The 27,237-nt window shown below is 42.6% G+C and overlaps 2 protein-coding genes across 3 annotated transcripts in view; one reads left to right on the top strand and one right to left on the bottom strand.

The window, feature by feature from the left end:
* Nucleotides 1–16,923, top strand: part of LOC118358666 (xenotropic and polytropic retrovirus receptor 1 homolog) — a 102,151-nt gene extending 85,228 nt beyond the window's left edge. The window contains exons 11-15 of the mRNA XM_052480411.1: nt 3,336–3,530; nt 9,265–9,431; nt 9,529–9,668; nt 9,752–9,973; nt 10,179–16,923. Of these exons, the coding sequence (XP_052336371.1) occupies nt 3,336–3,530; nt 9,265–9,431; nt 9,529–9,668; nt 9,752–9,973; nt 10,179–10,239 (785 nt within the window). The 3' untranslated portion in view covers nt 10,240–16,923. The remainder of the gene's footprint in view (nt 1–3,335; nt 3,531–9,264; nt 9,432–9,528; nt 9,669–9,751; nt 9,974–10,178) is intronic.
* Nucleotides 16,924–17,132: 209 nt separating this feature from the next.
* LOC118359117 (paired amphipathic helix protein Sin3b-like) lies at nt 17,133–26,762 on the bottom strand. 2 transcript variants are annotated; one of them, XM_052480408.1, is made up of 19 exons: nt 26,044–26,762; nt 24,867–24,973; nt 24,555–24,708; nt 23,958–24,317; nt 23,616–23,768; nt 23,393–23,515; nt 23,214–23,303; nt 22,984–23,102; nt 22,610–22,823; nt 22,084–22,200; nt 21,712–21,950; nt 21,419–21,602; nt 20,595–21,306; nt 20,258–20,427; nt 19,931–20,104; nt 19,606–19,698; nt 18,850–18,944; nt 18,335–18,533; nt 17,133–18,057 (listed from the first exon to the last, which is right to left on the bottom strand). In XM_052480408.1, exons 1-19 carry the CDS (start codon nt 26,173–26,175, stop codon nt 17,827–17,829), a joined length of 3,666 nt encoding a protein of 1,221 aa, XP_052336368.1. In that variant the 5' UTR covers nt 26,176–26,762; the 3' UTR covers nt 17,133–17,826. The 2 variants fall into 2 exon arrangements, with proteins under 2 accessions (XP_052336368.1, XP_052336369.1); XM_052480409.1 differs by having other exon boundaries at nt 23,979–24,317; nt 26,044–26,761.
* Between the last annotated feature and the right edge of the window lie 475 nt (nt 26,763–27,237).

Below are 27,237 nucleotides of genomic sequence, written 5' to 3'. Positions count from 1 at the left end.
GATACCAGAACCATACACACAATGTAAATATGGATGTGATTGATACCAGAACCATATACACAATGTAAATATGGATGTGGTTGATACCAGAACCATATACACAATGTAAATATGGATGTGATTGATACCAGAACCATATACACAATGTAAATATGGATGTGGTTGATACCAGAACCATATACACAATGTAAATATGGATGTGATTGATACCAGAACCATATACACAATGTAAATATGGATGTGATTGATACCAGAACCATATACACAATGTAAATATGGATGTGATTGATACCAGAACCATATACACAATGTAAATATGGATGTGATTGATACCAGAACCATATACACAATGTAAATATGGATGTGGTTGATACCAGAACCATATACACAATGTAAATATGGATGTGATTGATACCAGAACCATATACACAATGTAAATATGGATGTGGTTGATACCAGAACCATATACACAATGTAAATATGGATGTGATTGATACCAGAACCATATACACAATGTAAATATGGATGTGATTGATACCAGAACCATATACACAATGTAAATATGGATGTGATTGATACCAGAACCATATACACAATGTAAATATGGATGTGATTGATACCAGAACCATACACACAATGTAAATATGGATGTGATTGATACCAGAACCATATACACAATGTAAATATGGATGTGATTGATACCAGAACCATATACACAATGTAAATATGGATGTGATTGATACCAGAACCATATACACAATGTAAATATGGATGTGATTGATACCAGAACCATATACACAATGTAAATATGGATGTGATTGATACCAGAACCATACACACAATGTAAATATGGATGTGATTGATACCAGAACCATACACACAATGTAAATATGGATGTGGTTGATACCAGAACCATACACACAATGTAAATATGGATGTGATTGATACCAGAACCATATACACAATGTAAATATGGATCTGATTGATACCAGAACCATACACACAATGTAAATATGGATGTGATTGATACCAGAACCATATACACAATGTAAATATGGATGTGATTGATACCAGAACCATATACACAATGTAAATATGGATGTGATTGATACCAGAACCATACACACAATGTAAATATGGATGTGGTTGATACCAGAACCATATACACAATGTAAATATGGATGTGATTGATACCAGAACCATACACACAATGTAAATATGGATGTGATTGATACCAGAACCATATACACAATGTAAATATGGATGTGATTGATACCAGAACCATATACACAATGTAAATATGGATGTGATTGATACCAGAACCATACACACAATGTAAATATGGATGTGATTGATACCAGAACCATATACACAATGTAAATATGGATGTGATTGATACCAGAACCATATACACAATGTAAATATGGATGTGATTGATACCAGAACCATACACACAATGTAAATATGGATGTGATTGATACCAGAACCATACACACAATGTAAATATGGATGTGATTGATACCAGAACCATATACACAATGTAAATATGGATGTGGTTGATACCAGAACCATATACACAATGTAAATATGGATGTGATTGATACCAGAACCATACACACAATGTAAATATGGATGTGATTGATACCAGAACCATACACACAATGTAAATATGGATGTGATTGATACCAGAACCATACACACAATGTAAATATGGATGTGATTGATACCAGAACCATACACACAATGTAAATATGGATGTGATTGATACCAGAACCATACACACAATGTAAATATGGATGTGATTGATACCAGAACCATACACACAATGTAAATATGGATGTGATTGATACCAGAACCATACACACAATGTAAATATGGATGTGGTTGATACCAGAACCATACACACAATGTAAATATGGATGTGGTTGATACCAGAACCATACACACAATGTAAATATGGATGTGGTTGATACCAGAACCATACACACAATATAAATATGGATGTGGTTGATACCAGAACCATACACACAATGTAAATATGGATGTGATTGATACCAGAACCATACACACAATGTAAATATGGATGTGGTTGATACCAGAACCATACACACAATGTAAATATGGATGTGATTGATACCAGAACCATACACACAATGTAAATATGGATGTGGTTGATACCAGAACCATACACACAATATAAATATGGATGTGGTTGATACCAGAACCATACACACAATGTAAATATGGATGTGATTGATACCAGAACTATACACACAATGTAAATATGGATGTGATTGATACCAGAACCATACACACAATGTAAATATGGATGTGATTGATACCAGAACCATACACACAATGTAAATATGGATGTGGTTGATACCAGAACCATACACACAATGTAAATATGGATGTGGTTGATACCAGAACCATACACACAATGTAAATATGGATGTGGTTGATACCAGAACCATACACACAATGTAAATATGGATGTGGTTGATACCAGAACCATACACACAATATAAATATGGATGTGGTTGATACCAGAACCATACACACAATGTAAATATGGATGTGGTTGATACCAGAACCATACACACAATGTAAATATGGATGTGATTGATACCAGAACCATACACACAATGTAAATATGGATGTGATTGATACCAGAACCATACACACAATGTAAATATGGATGTGGTTGATACCAGAACCATACACACAATGTAAATATGGATGTGGTTGATACCAGAACCATACACACAATGTAAATATGGATGTGATTGATACCAGAACCATACACACAATGTAAATATGGATGTGATTGATACCAGAACCATACACACAATATAAATATGGATGTGGTTGATACCAGAACCATACACACAATGTAAATATGGATGTGATTGATACCAGAACCATACACACAATGTAAATATGGATGTGGTTGATACCAGAACCATACACACAATGTAAATATGGATGTGGTTGATACCAGAACCATACACACAATGTAAATATGGATGTGGTTGATACCAGAACCATACACACAATATAAATATGGATGTGGTTGATACCAGAACCATACACACAATGTAAATATGGATGTGATTGATACCAGAACTATACACACAATGTAAATATGGATGTGATTGATACCAGAACCATACACACAATGTAAATATGGATGTGATTGATACCAGAACCATACACACAATGTAAATATGGATGTGATTGATACCAGAACCATACACACAATGTAAATATGGATGTGATTGATAAATGTTTTTAATGTTTATGTTGTTGTTAATTTTCTCCCCCGTTCCAACCAGGTGATTACACGTGCCATAGTTACTCCTACGGTCTCCGTGCCATCATCCAGTGTCTGCCCGCTTGGTTCCGTTTCGTGCAGTGCCTCCGTCGGTACCGTGACACCAAGCGAGCTTTCCCTCACCTTGTCAACGCTGGCAAATACTCCACCACTTTCTTTGTGGTCACCTTCGCCGCTCTCTACAGCACCCACAAAGGTAAGGAGACAACCAACTCTCTGAGCCAGTCGGACAGTCAGGGGAGGATCATTGGAAGTGGAGTATTAGCAGATGTGTTATTGCGCTGTAGACTACAGACTGGGGTTTTGAGGTGATGGGAGGGGAATGTCAGGCTGAATGCTGAGGCTCAGACCATCACAAGCTGTATGAAGAAACAGAAATCAGAGATGAACTTGAGTGCAAATGGTTTGTCACTGGAATAAAGATGTCAACCCTGGATTTATTTTCTGTTAGTCGATGCCTCATTATAATAGAAAGGAGAAAGTACAGAGCTCAACATTTCAGTCGCGAGAGAGGGAGGATACCATTTAGTATCAAGGAAGTTAAAGCTTGTCATCAGAATTCAAGACACTATTCTCCAGCTCTGCAATGAGCCGCTGATTATTCTGATTCAGAAACATTGTCACAAAAGAGGAAGTGTACAAAGACATCCCTTCAACATTCAGCCTTTCTGCTATCTCATCTTGGCTGCTTAGATCTTTTTCCAAGTCGATAATCTGAAAGCAGTTTGCTAAGTGGTTTTTGCCATTTCATTATTTATAAACTTGTTCATCAACGGTCAATATATTATATTTGTGCAAATGCCAGCTTTTAAATCTCAGCTCAACCTTTGAAAATGGTAAATGTTAATTCACAGCATGATTTTTTTCTTCATTTTTCAATATAAATTTAAATCAATATTTGTGTTTCTTCTGTAACCTGACTCTTGGTTTGGCTGTGGGTTTGGAGGCAGTGAGGAGGTTTTAGGTTGTTAGGAAACGAGACCATTAAGGGCTTTCCCTCCTCCAGTCACTCCGTCCGTACCTCTAGTCTTCAGCCCTGTGGACCCTGGACTAATGGGCACTCTTCATTTCATATGCTGTGTGAAGACCTCTTTCATCCCCCTCTTTTTGAATGAAGAGGTAGAGTCCGGGTCGTTAAATGAGAAGGGATGGAGGGAATATCCAGACTACAATGCCTAGTTAACCATCTGTCTTTCACCTGCGTTGGCATGGCTACTAAATCTAGAATTTACAGAAAGTGAATGCACAGGGTGGCCATAGATATTTGAAGCATGTTCTCCATGGTCATTAAATTGTTCAGTCCAGTGCTCTTTATTGTTGCTAGACTGTATGTTGTTATGTCTGCTGTATAAGCCTACCGCCTGAAGTCTAACCAGATGTGGAGGAGTGGTGCATCTCGGCCCCTGAGTTTGACAGTTCTGCTGTGACACAGTAAATGGGATACATAGAGTTAGGCCTGGACCGGAGCACCCAAATGACACAGCATCTGTTTCACCAGCAGAACAGAACGCATAATGATCATCGGCCAGTATTGAATCATGTTTGGCAGCGTAGCCTAGTGGTTAGTGCGTTGGCCTAGTAAGGTTTCAAGTTCAAACCCCCGAGCTGACAAGGTACAAATCTGTCATTCTGCCCCTGAACAGGCAGTTAACCCACTGTTCCTAGGCCATCATTGAAAATAAGAATTTGTTCTTAACTGACTTGCCTAGTTAAATAAAGATAAAATAAATCAAATGTTCATGCTGTGCACAGTGGTAGTAAATCAGCACAGGAAATGCAGGCAGGACTACCAGGTTGTGTATAGATCACCTCCATTGTATATCCACAAAGGAGTTTTCTGTTGTTGCTTTGTGACCTCATTGATCCCAGTATTATACCACTACCACAGAGAATTGTTCTCTACTCACGTTGCAATAAATGTATAAGGTGAATCGATGCACAGGGTCAAATGTACCCTCCTACTATTTAGGTATTACGATATAGTAATGGAGATGGATTCATGTCAATGAATACAGGTAAAAGACTGAATTTGTGCAGAGAAGTATTTGGCAGTCCTGTGAACAGATCAGTAAAGTAATAATAATCTATAAATACATCAAAGAACAATGGTGTTTATGCTGTCCCACTTGATGTTCCAGGGTATGTAGAAATGAGGGATTTCCTGATTTAGACTTTAGGATGTATAGTCCCTAGCACTACAGGATATTAAGCCTGACAGTAAGGCCAAAGACTTTATACAGGATCAATATGGGATCTGCTCTTGTACAGTAGTAGCTTCACTTAAATGCTGTTTTAGATGCAGGAGAGCTGAGCAGTCATGCAAATGTAAGCCCTTAGGAATGCTTTCATGAACTGCCCAGGCCGTGGGGAGAGTAATACTGCAAGGTTAGCTGGAACGAGTAGCATAATTCTGGTGGAAGGACACTCACTGACTGATAGAGTATAGGAGGGACAATGGATCGGGTAGATTACATGGTCTAGGTGAGACTGAGACAAAGAGGAATAATAGACCTTTTGAGGAAGTGAGAGTTGAGCACTAATGAAGATACAATAAAAAGTAGAACTAGTGTGAAGGATCAGCGAAAAATCTGATATGAGAGGAGATTGAGAGAGGAAGAAGGAGAGCAGAGAGGGAGGGGTGGAGAGAGGGATGGAGGCAGGGGGAAGAGGATGGACTAGCTGGATGAGAGTGAGCTGTAATAACTTGCCTGTGGCGAAACACATCTCTGGCGGATGCTGCTGGAATGGAGATGAGACCCAGGGCCAGACTGGCTGACTGAATAGGATTTTATCACTCACATAGACACACGCATTGTCTACGTACACACAGCGGTAGCTGCCTGAACCACTGCATATGAAAGACTTAAGTCAAATTGTTCTCACACTCCCCCTGTCGGGGTCATGATACCCACTGAACTCTGCCTCAACCCTGTTACGACCACACTATCTCTGGGACATACTGCCTATTATGATCGGCTTCATATTAAGTTGTAGGTTGAGTTCAGATCTAACTACCGGTATCTGCAATAGAAATTCATATGAATGTAAATGATACTCCAACCACACAGGTAGTAATATCTCTCTACGCAGATTCACGACCAATCAGCCATGTGAAATCAACATGTCACCTTCCCTGACTCAATAACCTTTATTTGTCTTGCTAGGAGTCCGTGTCTGATTGGATAGACTCTGTGAGGAGAGGGGGTGGAGATAGTGATGAGGCAGGCAGGTAATAGATTCTTTATCACCTGAACAGCAGTACAAGGCAGCCCAGGCAGGCGGCACCGTGGCAGATAACCCAAAGACAGATGATTGCTGTTCCCGTGTGGAGGTCTGCCCTGGCCCTCTGTGGCCTTATGAAGTGTGCCTGTCAACGCAACATCCCAATCTCAAATGGCTTTTAACCGCTTAGGTGGTGGCTAGGCACAAGCATTTAGTGAGCGTGACAGAAGCTAGTTATCCTCTATTGAGCTCCAGGTGAATGACGAGCCACCCACACTAGAGCCTCTGAGGACATCAGATGGACATCAGTTCTACCGAGCCCTGGAGACCAACCAGAAGGCTTAGTGATGGAGGAGTGGTATCTTATATGCTAATTTTTATAGCGTTTTGATTTCACATCTATTTGTAATTGTTTCTTGATGCAGTAGTTTGATGTTGTGAAGATGCTCCAGTTTTCCTTCATATTTGTGGATTGATGTGTTGTTAACTATATTAGACGGCCTTGAATTAGTATTTGCGTAAGTCTTCCATTTATAATTTTTTTTAACACAGGTTTGTTCTACAAACTTAACTGAGTTTGTCATTTATTTGTTTGCAATCCCAATTGCCGACTGTGTCCACATCAGAGGTACTTTCTGAAAGGGATGTCGTGGACATTCTTAAACAGGGACACTCGAAGTCAATCTCAATATGAATCATTGTTTATTGTCAGCTCGCTGGAGAGGGTCCAACCAACTCAATGCACCATAGTACACATGTCGATCAGGAGCTCTGCTTGGGCAGTCCCAGCAGTTGTCGTATACACAGACAAGTTATATTTACATGATTTAACATCATTAATTAATCATTACTGTTTTGTTTCATTCATGTGCCCGACCAATACTGCCTCATAACATGTGAGAGACCAACACCTCACGAGGCTTCTTCTCTCTAAGCTGAGACCTTGAAACTGAGATATCTTTAGTTTGTTCTCAAAACAAGGTCTGGGCATACTGCCAAATTGCAGCTACTGAGAGTGAGGATTTGTTCAGTCAGCCACTTGCATGAACACAGAAATGCTTTTTTTGAACCGCACATAAATAGAACACAGAAATTAGTTATAAGAAAAGCACAAACATTATAATTCCATTACGGGGAGGGGGCACACGACATGGACGTTTTTAGGATGAATCTCAGCAGGGAATGTTGGGGTAATGTGGGGACACGCTACTGGATGAGGTAGTCTGATTCAGAGTCCACTGTCTGGGTGAGAGCAGGGCTGGAGGGACCAGTGTAAATCTCTGTGAAAAATGTCCCCTGTTCATTTCCTGGCGCCCTGGTGGCAGTAAGTGGGAGGCATTGACCATGACGGATGTCACTGTCCCTGTCTGTGTGGTCAGGTCAGACTGCGAATCTAACCCGTTTGTCAGTGAGCACATACAGACCCACACACACTGTCACTTTATGACCAAGGTCCAAAGTCTCAGCTCTTGTGAATCTTGATTACTTGTCACATTCCTTAGTTAATGGGAACAGTAACCTACACCAGCCTATTCGAAGATGCACAGTAGACTTACCCAGTGGATTTACCACAGTCATTTCCAGTTCAGTCAGTCACAAATCTACACCTGGGTATAGCTGGCTGGTGTGAATAGCCCGGGCAGACCAGACTAGAATAGCTCAGTCATCAATAATCCCCCAGGCATTTCAGGCTGTCGTTGGAGCAGCATGGGAGTGTGGCCTAGTCAAAACACACAGCTATGACACAGGGAAATCAACATGACACTGCAGCACAGCTGGTCGCCGTTACCTTTGTTTCTGGCATGAGGTCGATGTTCAAAAAGAAATTAGAACATAAAACATCATTAAATAAATATAAATGCACTTGTTTACTGAATAAGCATTTAATGTATATATAAATATATATATTTTTTGCAAAGATTTTTATTTGTAGTGAATTGCCAGACTGAAGGACACAACAACATATAGTTTCAAGAGCCTCTGAATAGTTTCCCAAGGACTAGCATGTTATTTTCCATCCATGGTAACCTGTCTCAGAAAATGTACTATTTATGGTACAAGTTCTCCCTCTAGTGGGGATAGTGAAGACCGGAGACACATTTATGAACAAGCTGTTGTCCAAGTCTGCAGTTCCAAGCCGACAACTTAGCTTTCTTCTTAATTATCAAGTTATATACTGAGTGTATAAAACATTAGGAACACCTTCCTAATATTGAGTTGCACCCATTTGCCCTTAAAACAGCGTCAATTTGTCGGGGCATGGACTCTACAAGGTGTCAAGTGTTTCACAGGGATGCTGGACCATGTTGACTCCAATGCTTCCCACAGTGGTGTCAAGTTGGCTGGATGTCCTTTGGGTGGTGGACCATTCTTGATCCACACGGGAAACTGTTGCGTGTGAAAAACACAGCCGCGTTGCAGTTCTTGACACCTTCAAACCAGTGTGCCTGGCACCTTCTACCATACCCTGTTCACAGGAACTTGAATCTTTTTTCTTGCCCATTCTCCCTCAGATTGCCATCCACATCGATTGAAATTGATTTAACAAGTGATATCAATAAGGGATCATAGTTTTCACCTCGTCAGTCTGTGTCATGGAAAGATCTGGTGTTCCTAATGTTTTTTACACTGTGTATGCAGAGCGATTGTTCAAAATACTACCGTTATACGGACTAATGATGGACAAATGTCTTGTTTGTGCTTCACAGAACAAAAGCATTCTGATGCAGACATGTTCTTCTACCTGCTGATGGTGTTCTCAGCCGTCAGCTCCCTGTACACACTGATCTGGGACCTGAAGATGGACTGGGGCCTGTTCGACCGTGGAGCAGGAGAGAACACCTTCCTCAGGGAGGAGATCGTCTACCCACAGAAAGTGAGTATTACCCGCATATATATAATATATATATATGTATATATGACACACACACACATACAGTCTTCCTCTGACCTGATGACGTTCTATTTCCCAGGCATACTACTACTGTGCCATCATAGAGGACGTGATCCTGCGTTTCGCCTGGACCATCCAGATCTCCCTCACCACCATGACCAACATCCCCTCTGTGGGAGACATTGTGGGCACAGTGCTGGCGCCTCTAGAGGTGTTCAGGTGGGTTGGAGCATCACAGTCTGTCTCTCGTGCCCTCTTTCTCTCTCTCTCTCTCATACACCTCACTCTGAATCCACACACAGGCGTTTTGTCTGGAACTTCTTCCGTCTGGAGAACGAGCACCTGAATAACTGTGGTGAGTTCCGTGCCGTGAGGGACATCTCAGTGGCTCCGCTGAATGCTGACGACCAGACACTGCTTGAGCAGATGATGGACCAGGAGGATGGAGTCAGGAACCGCCAGGGCAAGAAGAGCTGGAAGCGCAGCTACAGCCTGTCTCTACGACGCCCTCTGATGTCCTCTCAGTACGAACCTTCTCTCTCTCTCTCTCACACACACACGGCTAAGGCTAGGAGATTTTCCTGAAAACTTGACCTGAGTTTTTCACGCTCAGGTCAATTGGTCAGGAAACCCTCAGGGTCCTCTGGGTTATGGCCATCGCTAGGAGTCTGTATATGGTGGCCTTGTGTTTGTCTGACAGTATCCATGTGTGTTCCTTCTCGCGTCCAGATCATCCAAGAAGGACACCAAGGTGTTGATAGAGGATACGGATGATGAGGCCTTCAGCTGAGCCCAGGGCATCAGCTCTACACCCCCAGTGATCTTATCACTCCATCACAGAGCTGCCTCACCACACACACACACACACACACACACACACACACACACACACACACATCGGCAGACAGACACAAACTAATACATACATGCAGTGACACACACAACAATTAACTTACTCAAGCACAATCTCAGTATATGATATTGGTATAGATGAGGTGGAATTACACACACAGTTCTGTTGTTCAGACCAAGAGGGATACACACAGGAACATATTGGAGAAAAAACACCCAGACCTGGGATTTTCCAATGAGTACTTTTATTTATTTTTAACAGACTCCTTTAGTTTCTCTTCTTGATGTTAATACTTTTTAGTTTGTATATTTGTTTTTGTAGTTCTTTGCCATTTTTAAAGATGTAATAATAGAGAATAAACAACTGTTTACATGCATTTAGTCTATCAGGATCAACAGGGATAAGACAGATGAATCAAAAAGACTAATAATAATAATAACCAACCCGAGCATGGACTCTGCAACATTAACCACAGCACATCAACCACATCAACTGGTTTCAACCTGTTGCTTCTTTTTCTACTCTGCGTTTTGGGTTGATTTTTTTTAAATTATTGAGTTGTAATAATGAAGTCGGTGTAAAACCCTGGCGGCACTTGCAGGAAAAGTGCATTTCATACAAACAAACCAAAACAACTTGCACAAAAATATCATTTGAACATATGAGTCTGTTAAAGTTGCTTTGTATATTTGTTAATGTGCGTTATTTGGATGTCAGAACTATTATGTACCCCATGTATTATTTAGAAGAATGACAATAGCTTGAGCATCTGTGCAATGATATTGATGTGTTTCTCAATGGTGGGAATGTTGTTAGACTTGTGCCATGCTTTCTAGAAGCCGTTGTTGTCAAAGAGTGCAAACTCTTCAGGTGGCTCATTCTCCCTCTCATACAAGCTAGGCCCACAGATCAGTTAGTCAGAAACACGTGACAACTTCAAAGTTATCTAATTAGCTCATGGCAAGTGCCCTACACGTGCAAAACTGTACTTTGCTTTTCTGCCAAACGTGTTCTTTTAATGAATGTCGTTGGCTGGCGTATCATCAACCATCTAGCTAGCCTGAGAAGAATGGTCTGTTCTGTGCGGCGGTGGAGTTGAGAAGACTGGGTGAGCGTTTTTTTCCCATTTCTCTGCCCTTTAGGAAAACGATCCCATTCTCTTTTGATCAGTCAACAACTGAAACGGCACCGTTGACTGTTTTTCTATTGCAGTGTTTTCTACTGATGGTGTGGGGCACTTTGCGTCTGTTCTGTTGTTTTGCTATCAGCCTTCTCAGAACAGTGGCGACAGAGATCAGCGGACAGTGACCAGCGTTTCCACTGGGGTTCCTCTGACCGCCCAAGTGGGTCATGTGGAATCTTCACAGGATACTGTTGACATCTTGACGAGGGCTTTTCCATGGGAGGAATCCCCTGGTTAAACATGAGATCATCATGCCATGTCTGCTAGCCCTCGCACTCTCCACATAACAGTCCTCACACCCTGATCACTGTCATCTCTCTGAAAGATCTACCACTTTTACAACATAGCTGCTGCATCACCACTTTTGAATATAGAATGCATGCGTCATGTACAGTCATCATAGGCCCTGGGACTCTGCATGTGTTGTTTTACTACCGGTAGTGTTTGTCAGGCTTATTGACTAGAACAGGGACCAAGTGTGTGAGTCGTGTCTCTGCTGTGTCAGGTGATCTCTAATCCTGGAAAGACCTTGCTGTGAAACAGTAGTTCTCAGATCAGATAGCCATGATTCAACGGGGCCTGGTCCTCCTTGGGTTGTAAAAGGCCTGCAGTATTTACTGGGTTTTAAGGGTTAGTTCATAGTTTCAAGTCTCAGTGGCCAAACATTCTGTTGAAGGTGAGGGTGATTTCTGTCACCAACTCATTCTACAGTACATGTCAGTTTCTCTTGTTTTTTTTTTTTTGGCAATGCACTTATCAACAAAGCTCATGATTTTGCTGTAATGTTTGCTTTAATGTACTTTTTATAACTTAGTGAATTTTGGTTTTGCCAAGAAAAATGACACCATGGAAATTGTACAACTGTTAGCGCTCTTTTTGTTTGTCTAGTTTGTCACATGCATGCTTTACTTGTAGACAAATATGATTTGCGAGCACAATCTTTATCGGCTGTAACTCTGAAAGTGGGCAAGCCCCTTTCTGTGGGCTTTCTGGCTTTTCTAAGGAAGGATAAGTGTCACTACCTGTTTCTCCCCCCCCAGTGTGTGAAATCCTGTCTCTCTCACTCTGTGGCTTAGCTGTTGACATGATGCAGTAGCCATGAGTTGATCAGCATGAGCTCGTCTTTATTGTTTAGACTATGGACGTGTCTAATGATAAATTACGGTTGGGGACCCAGCACAAAATCTGTGTAAATTGCAAAGTCCATAGGCTACAAAATGTGTTGCAAATGCTTAAAAGTGCCATCAACAACCAGAATGACATACAATGGCTTGTGCCTTTGAGATATATTTCTTATTGTGGTGAGGATTGTAGTCAGAAAGACATATGGCACTTAGGGATGTGCCATGGCGTCTGGTACGTCATTAATACCACTATCACAAAACACACAATTCAATTATTCTAACTACGGAGTGCGTCCTCTTTGTTGAAGTATAGTTGCTCCCACTTTCTTCTCTTCCCATACTCACGATAACTACTGAACAGGCCAGTCAACCAGTCTTTCCACCAAAAACCACAGCTGCGAGGATGCCTTTACATTCCTTGTAGCTTTTGCATTTCAGGCCTTTTAAAGCGACACAAAACACAAATACACACTGTTTAATCTTATCTAAACCTCCCTCCAACATTGTCCTCTTGTCAGAGAGCAAAAACTTCTCCCTCCAACTTCATGATTGCTTTAGTATCGCTCTACCGATTGTCTTGCCTGCATGCTGGTTTTGTTTTCCACTGTACATATCTTTATTTATTTTTCACTATATGAAGAACACTGATTATTCGAGCTGTTCTGATCATTCTTGATTACATACAGTGCATTCAGAAAGTATTCAAACCCCTTCCATTTGACACTGTGTTACGTTACAGCCTCATTCTAAAATAGTTATTTTTCCTCATCAAGCTACACACATTACCCCATAATGACAAAGCAAACAGGTTTTTATAAATTGTAGAAAATTGATTTTTTTAAAATTCTACCTTAAATCACATTTACATAAAGTATTCAGACTCTTTAATCAGTACTTTGTTGAAGCACCTTTGGCAGCGATTACAGCTTCGAGTCTTCTTGGATATGACACTACAAGCTTGGCACACCTGCATTTGGGGAGTTTCTCCCATTCTTCTCTGCAGATCCATTCAAGCTCTGTCAGGTTGGATGGGGATCATCTCTGCACAGCTATTTTCAGGGTCTCTCCAGAGAAGTTCGATCAGGTTCAAGTCCAGGCTCTGGCTGGGCCACAACAACATTGAGATTTATCCCGAAGCCACTCCTGCGTTATCTTGGCTTTATGCTTAGGGTCGTTGTCCTGTTGGAAGGTGAACCATTGCCCCAGTTTGAGGTCCTGAGCAGGCTTTCATCAAGGATCTCTGTACTTTGGTCCATTCATCTTTGCCTCGATCCTGACGAGTCTCCTGGTCCATGCCGCTAAAAAACAACCCCACACTGATGCTGCCTGCCACCACCACGCTTCACCATAGGGATGGCGCCAGGTTTTCTCCAGACGTGACGCTTTCGGGGCAAAGAGTTCCATCTTGGTTTCATCATACTAGAAAATATTATTTCTCATGGTCAGAGTCCTTTAGGTACCTTTTGTCTTTTACTGAGTGGCTTCCATCTGGTCACACTACCATAAAGGCCTGATTGGTAGAGTGCTGCAGAGATGGCTGTCCTTCTGGAAGGTTCTCCCATCTCTACAGAGGAACTCTGGAGCTCTGTCAGAGTGACCATCGGGTTCTTGGTCACCTCCCTGACCAAGGCCCTTTTAACCCGATTGCTCAGTTTAGCCGGGTGGCCAGCTCTAGGAAGAGTTGATGGTTCCAAACTTATCCATTTAAGAATGATGGAGGCCACTGTGTTTTTGGGGACCTGCAATGCTGCAGAAATATTTTGGTAACCCTTCCCCAGATCTGTGCCGACAAATGTGGGACCTTATACAGAAAGGTGTGCCATTCCATATCATTTATAATCAATTGAATTTACCACAGGTGGACTCCAAGTTGTAGAAACATCAAGGATGATCAATGGAAACAGGATGCTGTACGTCATTATAGGGTGTTGCATGTAGATTGAGGAAACCATATAATCCATTTTAGAACAAGGCAGAAACGTAATAAAATGTGGAAAAAGTGAAGGGGCCTTTTGAAATGCACTGCATATTTTGTTTTCCATATAGCTTTAAAACAAGCAGTATTCTAGGTGGTGATGAGCATTTTGATTGTTCACAATCCTGCATTCAAATGTAAAACCTGTTGAATTGTGTTTGTAAAAAAAGAAACAGAAGTTCATCTGGATTGTGATTGGTCGTATTTTGTTGGGGTTTCAATACTTTTTTCTGGCTCCCTCATCCTCAGGGTTCATTGGCATCCAGGGCTACTGGAGGGAGGGGACTAGGGGTTGGCACAACCCTCACTCCATAGTGTTGACACTAACAAGATACTAATGGAGGACATTATCTTAGAAGCATTCTAATGCATATACAGTGGCTTCGAAAAGTATTCAGACCCCTTGACTTTTTCCACATTGTTACATTACAGCCTTATTCTAAAACCTACACACAATACCTGACAAAGCGAAAAACAACTTTGTAGCAATTTTTGCAAATGTATTAAATTTAAAACTGTAATACCTTATGTAAATAAGTATTCAGACCCTTTGCTATGAGACTCAAAATTGAGCTCAGATGCATCATGTATCCATTGATCATCCTTGATGTTTCTACAACTTGATTGGAGTCCACCTGTGGTAAATTGATTGGACATGATTTGGAAAGACACACACATGCCGGACATAAGGTCCCACAGTTGACAGTGCATGTCAGAGCAAAAACCAAGCCATGAGGTTGAATTAGAGCTCCGAGACAGGATTGTGTCGATGGCACAGATCTGAGGAAGGGTCCAAACACATTTCTGCAGCATTGAAGGACGTCCCCAAGAACACAGTGGCCATCATTCTTAAATTGAAGAAGTTTGGACCCACCAAGTCTCTTTCTAGAGCTGGCCGTCCAGCCAAACTGAGCAATCGGGAGAGAAGGGGCCTTGGTCAGGGAGGTGACCAAGAACCCGATGGTCACTCTGACAGAGCTCTAGAGGTCCTGTGTGGAGATGGGAGAACCTTCCAGAAGGACAATCATTGCAGCACAAGCCCAATCAGGCCTTTATGGTAGAGCGGCTAGACTGAAGCCACTCCTCAGTAAAAGGTACGACAGCCCGCTCGGAGTTTGCCAAAAGGCACCTAAAGATTATTAGACCATGAGAAACGAGATCCTCTGGTCTGATGAAATCAAGATTGAACATTTGGCGTGAATGCCAAGCGTCACCATCCCTACGTTGAAACATGGTGGTGGCAGCATCATGCTGTGGGGTTGTTTTTCAGCGGCAGGTACTGGGAGTCTAGTCAGGATTGGGGGTAAGATGAACAGAGCACAGTACAGAGAGATCCTTCATGAAAACCAGCTCCAGAGCTCTCAGGACCTCAAACTGGGGCGAAGGTTCACCTTCCAACGGGACAACGACCCGAAGCATACAGCAGAGACAACGCAAGAGTGGTTTCAGGACAAGTCTCTCTATGTCCTTGAGTGGCCCAGCCTGAGCCCGGACTTGAACATCTCAGGAGACCTGAAAATAGCTGTGCAGCAAAGCTCTCCATTCAACCCAACATAGCTTGAGAAGATCTGCAGAGAAGCAATTCCCCAAATACAGGTATGCCAAGCTTGTAGCATCTCTTACCCAAGAAGACTCAATGCTGTCATCGCTGCCAAAAGGTGCTTCAACAAAGTACTAAGTAAAGGGTGTTAATAATAATTATGTAAATGTGGTCGTTTTTTAAAATTAGCAAAAATTTCTGTATTGTGTGTAGATTGAGGAAAACTTTCAATTGTATTCATTTTAGAATAAAGCTGTAACGTAACAAAATGAAGTCATGGGGTGTGAATATGTCCCAAAGGCACTGTATGACCGACTAACAGTTACTCACTAATTTATAAAACTGACCAATGTCTAATGACAAGAGATGGTCAAAGTGATAACCCTTTGACAGAGGGTTACTTTGTAAGACCTGAATGATAACCAAACCCTGACATCACAATATCCCACTCAATGATTTGCTGATTTCACTGCTTGCAAAATCCCACGATTTTAAGTGTTTTATATCTCTGCATCTTTACTTCCTTCTTGATGTTGTACCCTTTCTACAAGTGGAAGACTGTAACGGTGTCTATAGTAACTAGATGTACTTTGATTACATTATGAAAAACGATAGATCAGATGTGCTTGTGTTTTAAAAGAGACAAAAGGAAATGTCTTACAATCCCCCTTTGACAGAGTGGTTTGTAAATGTTGTGTATAACGGTGTACTACGATGGTCTCATTTGTATTTCTGTATACACTTTGGTTATCCTGTCATATCTGGGTTTTATAAACCACGTTTATTTTTAAAACTGTCACCCTGGCTCTGGCTTTTTTATTTCTTCCATAATAATAATAATAAAATACTTGTCTGTACCGAGATCTCCTAATGTTGAACATAAACATACTCAGGTGAGGAATTTTGTTTGCAAGTTCTTTGGAAGGAAAGTACAGATGCAATGTTGCACTCCCATAGTTCATCAGCCCAACACAATCAAATGAAAGAAAAGACCAGGCTTTTCCAGGCTGTTTAAGAATTCACAACTAGGTTGTTTATTTTCATGATAACTGACAGGATAAATGTTATACATTCTTTTTTAACACTGATTTTGTTTATTTTAGTATGCAAAATGATGAAATCATGAATATGATACATAATTCCAAATGTTCCGTAAAATTAACACAATTGAATCAATTGTGAGCACTCGTCACCCTGGCAAATCATCCACTTTTAGATTAGTCACAAGACAAAAAGGAAATGACCCAAAAAAAATAATGTCAAGAATTGGGATGCCAGCAAACACTTAGATCCATGTAAATGTTCAATTTCATTCATCATATTCATGTAAATGCATATATAAAATGTGTACAGTTGTATATGCACATACAGTAATGCAATTACTTAAGTTGAGCTTACTGTACAAAAGACATGAGTATGACACGTTTTCTCCCAGTACTTCAGTATAAACATATACAAACAAAGGCCCTCTGGCTTCAGAAGCTAAAAACTACAACGGACTTATAAAAAGAGACATTCACATTTCTGAAACAAACTCAATGATTTTAATCTCCCGTCCCTCTGCTTGCACTGCGGACTGTGTGAACAGAGAAGCAACGTGGATGAGTCAGGTGAAGATCTCCTGTGTTCCGTGCTGGATTCCCCCAGGATGCCCCTGTCTCTCAGTCTCTCTCCATGTGTGTGTAGTGAGTGTGTGTGGCCTCTACGGAGAGGGAGGTTTCCTACTGTAATGCACCTGGTATCTGTTGACAGGCAGGCCTTTGACCTGTGTGTTGAGGCAGGTGGTCTTGCACGGAATCATGTCCTCCTCCTCCTCACCTATGAGCCAGTCGTGGACCGAGCGCTCGGCCGCCGGGGTCACGTGCTCCACCAGCCAGCCCTGGTGCCACTTGTCAAAGCGCTCGTGCTGGTTCACAGCAACCCTGTGCTGGGACTGGGGGAGAGAGACAGAGGTGAAGAGCCAGTCACGGTCAGACCAACAGACAGTGCCTTAAAAGGGACAACATTCCACAGTGGAAGCACTGGATGACGAGTGCCATGACGATGTATAACTGATGCCAAAACAAGACATAACACTTTAAACATGTTGGAAGCAGCTATAACTATAAATACCTTTATAGAAATATTGTCCCTTCTCTAGTTCAATGCCCACCTTAACTTCTCTTCAACTCACACACATGCAATCCCAGACATAAATTGGTCGTAGCTACCTTCCTGGCTTTGACCAGCGCTCCCCGGCGGTACATGTAGTCCTCAGAGTTCATGACGAACACCATCTTGTGGGTGTTGAGTTTAAAGCGGCAGTCCAGACTGCCAGCACTCTCCACTCCCAGCTGTCTGTGCCACTCCCGTCTGCAGCGCATCGCCTCCACCTGCCGCACCTGCCAGCGTCTGAAGTGCCTCAGGTTCCTACACACACAGGGGACAGTCAGAGTATATCAGAGGGAAAATACTGTGGTTCAGACAGAGGACCACAGTGAAGCAAGGTACAGTAATATTCAAATCAGAGCCTGATATGCTTGGACTCATTTTGTGCTTGGCTGTTATGGCAAGCAGAAACAATCTATCTGCACTGCAGTGCTTTTGACAATCATTAGTTAAGGCAGTGAAATTACAAAATGTGAAAACGCAGGATTGCCGTGTAACGTCTCGGGAATTCAGGTGGAATCATATGACGGTCAATATATGGACATCACAACCAAAGTTAATTGCGTGAATCTCTTACCTGGGCAAAAATACCGGTTTGAAAAAGTAGCCTTTGTTCTGCGAGCAAAGCGTTGACTCTGTCCCTACAAACTGTTCCATATAGCTGGACAGGCACTGGACAGGGAGAGAGATGTGTCCATATCAAAACAATGCCATTACAAAAGGCCATATACTCAATCATAAGCAAAGCTTGATGAGTTGGTTATTTGATTCAGCTGTGTAGTACTAGGGCAAAAAACAAAATGTGCCCCCAGGGGGGAGTTTGGGAAACCCTGCTTTAGGGCAGTGATATTTAAACTATTTAGCGGGGACCCCAATTTTTTCCACCAGAATATCAGGGTAACCCCCTTTTTTTGCAATAATTTCTCACGGCCCCACCAAAAACAGAATGACATCCTTAAAATCTGTATATATTTTTACATCAAGAAGTACCTTCAATTTATCACATTTTAATCTCTCATCAAAATAAACCAATAAATGTACTTTATCACATTTTATTTTTTAAATTATCTTCCTCAAAAACATTTGTATATTGTCCCGTACAATAATCTGTACTCTTATTTTTTGGTTCCAGCCACTGAAGATCTATTGAGACCTCCAGTCAATATAAAACAAATGGGGGCAACCCCACTGCCGTTCCCAACCCCAACTTTGAATAGCACCACTTTGTGGCACGGCAGTTTGCCATACAAGGCCAGTCTTCGTTCTTGTCCAAAAGGGAATACTATGACATTCTAAAGGTGCTAAAAGTGCGACTGTGCGTACGATTCTTTACCTGTACATCCAATGGGTCATCAGCCTGGGCCTCCTCTGTGTCCAGCAGCTCAATGGTCAAGGTCACCTGGCCTTGGTTCTGAATGAACATTACCTACAAAATAATTCACATCCCAGCAAGCCATTAAACATCAATGATCAACACAACGGTTTCAGAATGCACAAAATCTCTATTACAACAAGCAGCAGCTGAACTCCTACCAACTATGAGCAAAACCATACTACTTCAACCAAGTAAAATATACCCCCCAAAAGCACACAATTCAATAGAAAATCTCTTCACATATACAAGGCTCAGCGTTTGTCCTCCCATGGCAGGCCGTTACCTTAAAGCAGTTCTCCTCAGCCATGACCCTCTCCGACTTCCACTGGTAGCTGGTCTCCCAGGCTGTTCTCACACACTGGGACGACAGGTTAGCCCCCGCCGCGCCCCTCTTCCTCTCGGCCAGGTACAGCTCAGCCACCTGAAGACACACCTCGTCACTCACCAGGTGCTGCAGCTGCAGGAAGAGAGAGAGAAATTACATGCATTCTGAGAACAATCAAACACTTCAGGATCGCTATATTCTTGAGGTAAAGAATGAATAGGCAGTTAACGGATATGCATTTGGTTCTGTAGATTATGAAAACGGGCAACTAGAGACACCACTGACCTGTCTAATGATGTTCTGGATGAGCTTGTCGATGGTGAAGCCAATGTAGGCGTGGATGGTGAACATCTCCCGCAATGTGTCCTCATACTGTGTGGACTCCAGGTTCCCATCCAGAAGACTGCGCACCATATCCAGGAACGCTGGGTAGTACTCCTCCAGTTCTACCTCACCTGTAGAGCAAATTCACATGTCATTGAACAGACACTAGCTAGCTACAGAACTTCCCTTTAAAAAAAACATGGCAAACTTGAGCCCAATGTTCCCTCTCCTGCACACAGATACACAAACAAAGGCAGGCTACTAGATATGAAGGACGTTAGATCTGAGAGATTCATACTGGGCTGTTTGAGGCGGAGCTCCATGGCCAGGTCCCGGCACTCGGCCATTAGAAGCCTCTCACGGTTCTGCTCTGCCCGGTGGTCCAGCAGTTGCCTCTCCGCCTGCCGGTACACCCTCAGCAGCCGCTGGCACAGGGTCTGGTGAAGCCGCAGGAAGAAGTACCAGTTGTTGTTGACGAAGAAAAGGTTGTAGACTCCGTCCAGCTCCTTCTGGTGCTCTGCCTCAGGGTCTCTCAGGTCCACCTTCTCCCCTCCCACTGGAGTCAGGCTATGGGACGAGGCTACACCCAGCTCCACTGTCTGGGGAGAGGCGCAGCGCCGCCGCCTCGACTCCCCGTTCTGCTGCTGATGCTGATGTTGCTGACTGCCTGATGTTGCTACGGCTCCTGGTATACTGCCACATCCTCCTCCCCGGTCTCCTCTCTCCTCCACCTCCTCGTCCGTCCAATCCTCAGTCTCGCTGAGCTCGCCGCGGCGGGAGAAGAAGAGGTCGGGGACAAAGTGCTGGATGATGCGCTTGATGTGGTCCTTGTCGTCCTTGTGGATGGTGGGCTGGCGTTTGACGTGGTAGATGATGAGAGAGGCGGCGTCCTCCAGGATCTGCTTGTCCTCGTAGGTGAACACCATGTGGGGATCGCTGACCGCTGGCGCACTGCTCCCGTCACGCCCCTGCTGGCCCACGCCCCCCTCCTCTGTGCTCTGCTCCTGACGCTGAGGGGGACAAACGCACAGGTTAGACAACACAGGAGAACATCTTTCTAAAGAACCTTTGATGGATCGGTCGGGCGACTACAAAGGAAGTGGATTGAGTCGGAGTACACACCTCATCATAAACACTTTCAATCTCATTGAGCAGGCTTTTGGACCGAAGGGCCTTCATGTCATTCTGCTTGAAGTTGACCCCCTGGTGGTCCAGGGACTTGAGGTAGGCCTTCTCATACTGCTCCCTCCAGATCTTGTTGAAGCCCTGCTGGGCTTCTCTCCACTCCTCCTCCTTTGCTTTCAATCTACAGACACAGCAGAGAGGACATCAAAGAATTAACACACACAGAGAGATTCACATCGGTCAAGTAATTTGGGTCAAATCTCTGCATGTGTACGTGTGTGTACCCTGACCTCTTGAGCACTACAGGCACGGCAGTAGCAGGGCTCCTCTTCAGCCCCTCTATAATCTCAGGGGCCTTGTCGCCGTAGATACGGTAGATGGCTCGGCGCTGGATGACCTCAGAGGTGCCTCCCAGACAATCGTCCAGACGGAAGCGGTCCTGGTCCTCAGGCGACAGACGGGACAGCTTCTTCTGAACGCTCTCCAGGACCCGGATGGTGGCCAGGTTAGTCTCCAGGACCACATCCAACTGGAGGAAACAGGAAAATAACTAGGTCCTCAAAGGTGATTCTGCAGTGATGCTCTGGGTAGATAAGGGAGAACAGCCTGTTTGCATGTAGTTGGTGGCTGTAGTAGTACTTCTGATATCTCGGCTTACTCACCTCAAACCTTTCGTCCTCACAACGATGAAGCTGCTCCTCATATGGAGTTTTCTTTGAGCTCACAAACGTAGAGTCCTCCGACCACGAGGGGAAAGAAACCCAGGTGTCATTCAGCACCTGGAAATACACCATTTTAGTTTTATTTTAATATTCAGCACAACTGAGAACATTATCATTGATGCCAACCAGAAGTCGTTGATGGGCGAAAAACAAAAAACGGACACTCAATTCTGATTGATCTTCAACAATTACCCCATCCTCAACCTCCTGATAAAGATATCAAAATAAAAGCGTCAGCTAAGATTAAATCTGAATAAATGTGGAAAATCACAAGGCCCTGGCATGCAGCAGCTCAAACAAAACATGCATGGAAGTAGATTCACAGCTATTGGAACAATAGTTACAACTTTGTAGTGTCTCCTACTAGACTCAAAAAAGGGCTAAACACTTGATATAGAAATCAGAGGTGCTGGAATGGCAAATCTTATACACACATACACACAAAACTCCTTTCATTTAAGAGCACCTCTTTGCAGATAGCAGTGCGACCGCTGCACTTGGGCTGCTGGTAAGTCTTGGGTAGTGCTCTGTAGCTGGATCCCAGGCGCTTGCAAGAGGCATAGTCGACCTCCCTGCCCCCACCTCCTTCCATGTATCGGTCTGACAGGCCAGACACTGAATGAGAGAGCTCTTTGTCCCCCAGAAAAGACTTGAACTGGGTATATAGCTCTGGAAACTTCCTGGAGGAAATAATGAACATGTTCAAATTAATGAATGGCTCAAGAGGAGACTTGGCAAAACATACTGCCCTTCATACAGTACAATAATATCATTATGCATTTATTTACTGAGAAAGACATCTGTGACCGTTCTCTCTGAAATCTCCCACAATCCACTTACCCCAGAAAGGGAGTGACAAGCTGCAGCAGCTCTGCTCCCGAAACCACTTCCTGGTTAAACAAAGCAATACAGCGGAGGAAGTTCTCGTATACCTCCCGACTTTTGAAGAAACGGCGAAGCTGCAACAAATCAAAACATTATTATCGTCATTGGTGACCAAGGCTTTCATGATATTTGTCACAGCCAAAACACATTATGGAATAATTCCAACACGGACACCTGGGCATTACCTTGTCAAAAAATGTGAACTCCCGCAAGACTCCATGCTTCCCAACTGAGGCAAAGGACTGGTCTTTGGAGCATGAAAACTTCATCTTTTTCTAAAAAACAAAAAAACATAACCAATCACATACAGTATAGGTCTTCTAGGAAAATAGTGACTTGTATAAATGTGTGATTAAGTCCAGACCTTGAGCAGCGGTGTCATGTGAGGCAGCAGCATGGGCCTGGGTCTCTTCTTGCTCTGTTTGCTCATGTCCTCGTCCTCTGCCCTCTTCAGATGGTCTTTCCCAGTCAGGGAGCTGCCAGTGAACTGAAAGGACACAATGTAGGAACACAAATTGCACTGAAAGTGAACTGATCACAGAAAATTACCATGGGCAGGATGCTCTTAGAAAGGGGAAAATACTGACCAGTGATCTCTTAGCATCTGGTAAGAACTGTCCAAACTCAGCCAGTAAGTCCTCTTGGCCTTTGAAGAGGCTGGCCACTTTTGAGAAAACTTCATCCTCTGTCATTCCACTACTACCATGACCCCGGCTCTCCTTGACCTCAAGCTGCTCTTTCTGAAAAGACAAAAACAGAATTATTCCATCGGAGAAATCATGATATGATACACACTAATCTGCTACAATTTAAAGTAGCCTTGAGGCTAGCAAACAACTTAACTTTAAGCAGACTTCACTTAAAGACTTCAGACTTCACATATCAAACTAATATATTGTTTTCAATTGACAGAAAAACAAATCAATTACCATATTGATGACACAGTGTACCTGGTAAGTGTGTAGTATCTCAAGGAAGGATCTGTAGATCTCTGGATGGTCTAGGAAGCGGTTTTTGATTTTGTTGACATAGCTGATAGCACTGTCAAATTCTACTGGGCTGGGCTCTGAGGCAGGGGGGGACACTGAGGAGGACTGTGGCTGGGATGGGCTCTCTCTGCTGGGGAGTGGCAAGGACAGTCTACTGGGAGGCTCTGGGGGCCCTGAGGATGAGTAGATGCTTTCAGGCGATGCCACAGCTTCACTTTGGGCAGATCCAACTTCAGCAACAGATGAACCTGTGGCACTCACAGCAGGGCTTGTCATACTCTTCCCCTGACCTGGGGACACCTACCAAAAAGGGGCACTTATTGTTAACATAAATTAACTTCACAACATCCATCATGTGTGACCAGTGTGGTCTGCTATGGTGGAAAGGTTGTGGCAAACTCCACTTATATATAGGCCTTACTACCAGTACTTGGTATAATGGTTGATTAATAAAATTGGGTTACAAATGTTGTGCATAGGCAGCCAGTATTAGAGTTTAATGCAAACCAAAATCAATACACATTTAGAGGGACACACCTGGGCAGAGAATGGGGACTGGAGGAAAACCACACCATTCTTGGGAATTTCTATCCGATACCCTGGGGGCAGGAAGGCATTGAATCCTAAGACGAGGTCCGGGTGGCCATGGAAGAGCTGAGACACACGGTTTATAACACCCGGTGTGTCAATGCTATGAAGGAGAGAAAGATTTTAAGCTAATTTCATAGGAACAGAGGAAGTGACCTTAAACGAGAAAATATGCTTCCCAACATAATTTAAGAGTAACTTCAACAGTATAAAAAAATATATACTGTATGTATCAAGAAATGGCAAACGGAAATGCTATACCTTTGTGATTTGAATTCTTTCATTATGTCAAGAAATTTGTTGTATATTCCAGGGTCATTCCCAAATCGTATTTTGACTTGGTCCAGGTATGATAGGGCATCTTCAACCTTAAGGGAAAGAGAATGGTGTGAAACCAAATATAAACAAAGAGCATATAAAAATGTTATTTATTTTTTCTCCATAAGATACTAGATATTAAGGGTTCCAGGTTAAAGACCGATCATCAACAAGAATGCTAGCGTGTGAGTGATTTTATCACTGTTATTACACATTCCCAAACAGGGGGAAATGAGTTATGTTGCTCCTCAATGAAGTCATGAGCTGAACAATTTATGGTATGATGTCTTCACCATAACTCATTTAGCTATCCATCCAACTCCCTAACACCATTTGCAGTTACACTGCAAACAATAAGCAGTTAACTAGGCTGAGGAAGAGATTACATTTTTGGGGGGGCTGTGTTAGCTATATCACATCGGAACACCTTGGACTCATTGTAGCTAAAATCTGGTCAACAAGGAAAACGTAGTTAAACTGCATGGTTAACGTTAGCTAGCTAACAAAACCGATGGTTCTGTACGGCATATGATCATCGATTTTAAAATCAGCAATACGAATAAACAATACAATAGCTAACGTTAGCATGGCGTATTGGGAAAACCCTACTCATAAACTAGCTGGCAAGTTATCAAACGACTAACGTTAGTTAGTTGTCGGATTACAAACCAGCTAGCAAGCAATAGCGCGTATTTAAAGACAGGTCTCCCATTTTGTGCCAACAAACACCATCCCATTCTAGACAACTTAAATGTGACTTTTTTCTGGCATTGCGGGCAGAAAATGTGAACAAGGAACCTCAGATGCTCAAAGTTATCCAACAATGGAAAGTAGCTAACTAACCAGCCAAAGAAACTAACATAGATATATGTTGTACTGTGCTGTATCTGGATGACCCAATGAATGATTATTAAAATCGTGTCTAACGCAATTGAAGAATCCAAGTTCTGGCGTTAGTTAACCTGCACTAAAGTACTGTTCATGCGACATTCTATTCAGAACACCTTTATGATTAACTAGCTAGCAAACGTTAACTCCTGAGCATGAAGAGAAATACAATATCTGACGAACACAAAATGGTTCTGAGGAAGACTTTTCCCTTTTTGTTCCCGTCTCTTACCTTCAGTTTTTGAAAGTGCTGTTGTTGCACTTGCTTTTGTACAACATAGGCCTTGTCTTGAATTTGGTTTATTTGTTTCGTGTTGCTGTGTGCCTGAATTTTCGCCATGATCCCGGAGATAGTAACAGACATACAGCCACTACTACTTGGTTGATTATACGCTTTAGTATCTGGTTGTTGGCTAGCCGACAAAATCTTGCCTTCGTCGGAAGCTAGCTAGCTAGCTAGCAACCCTTAGTTGGCTAGCTAGCTAGTAGATAACGTTAGCCAGAAGCAAAATAAGGAAAATCCAGCCAAGTAACTATTATGGGAATAAGCTACGACTCGATGAGACTTTGATTAAAAGTCATTATCGGTCCAACAAGTAACTACTGCTGGTACGCTGTCAGAGTGAAGCCTCTGAAAAAAGCTTTGAGACAATGGTTGCTGATTATGATATTTTAAATAAACTATCGCCTGTCTCTTTAAATTCGGCGGCAGCTGTGCAGCCAGTCTTGGCGTCCGGGAGCAGAGACGGAGGAAGCGGCGAGACACCCCACTCCCTTATTTTTGCTGGATACATTACCGTCAAGGAACTAAACCGAGCAGACACAGCTGCTATTGCATGGTTGACTATGGAAGAACCACCCCGTTAAGCAGACCAGAGCTGACCGTTTTTTTTCCAAAGGCAAACGGCCTGAGTAAAAACTCTTTATTTATCCACCATCTTTGTCCGGAAGCACAGTCAGAAAAATTCCAATGCGCAGACGCATGGAGAAACGGGTGGAGCTTCACGAGCAAAGTATGGATTTTCTCCATCCTCCTTACAACAGTACAGTCCTTGTTCAATTTTCACACTGACTGGAGGAAACCTTTTTACAGAAGTATATACAAGTTGCACGCAGAACTTGAATATTTCTACGAATGTTAAAGCGTCTATTTGCATAGTTTGAGATGTGAGCACAGAATTTGACGGCCTGCCACTCACCAACACAGAATCAACCCGGAGGGAAAGTAATGGGCGTGCCAACAATGCGCATCACACAGAAGACCAAGACCTGAATATAGCTAGTGGCCTACTACAATACACACAGGATATTTGTATTCGATACTTTATTTGTAAATACAGACATACTTGGCGTAGCACATTCATACTCTATACATTCTGTACATATCAGCTATGCATATTCTATTACTTGTTATTGTTTTATTGCA

Source organism: Oncorhynchus keta, chromosome 26 (assembly GCF_023373465.1).
Source record: "Oncorhynchus keta strain PuntledgeMale-10-30-2019 chromosome 26, Oket_V2, whole genome shotgun sequence".
Lineage (NCBI taxonomy): Eukaryota > Metazoa > Chordata > Actinopteri > Salmoniformes > Salmonidae > Oncorhynchus > Oncorhynchus keta.
The sequence above is the reverse complement of the archived record's forward strand: the minus strand, read 5'-3'. Positions and strand labels throughout refer to the sequence as shown.

Excerpts from the sequence above, each read along its gene's own strand:
- LOC118359117 (XM_052480408.1), bottom strand. The coding sequence starts at position 26,175 with ATGTCTGTTACTATCTCCGGGATCATGGCGAAAATTCAGGCACACAGC. Across the intron at positions 24,318-24,554 it reads AGTCCCCATTCTCTGCCCAG|GTGTCCCCAGGTCAGGGGAA; the intron begins GTGTGTCCCTCT and ends CCTTTTTGGTAG. Across the intron at positions 21,307-21,418 it reads TTGAAAGTGTTTATGATGAG|CGTCAGGAGCAGAGCACAGA; the intron begins GTGTGTACTCCG and ends TGTCCCCCTCAG.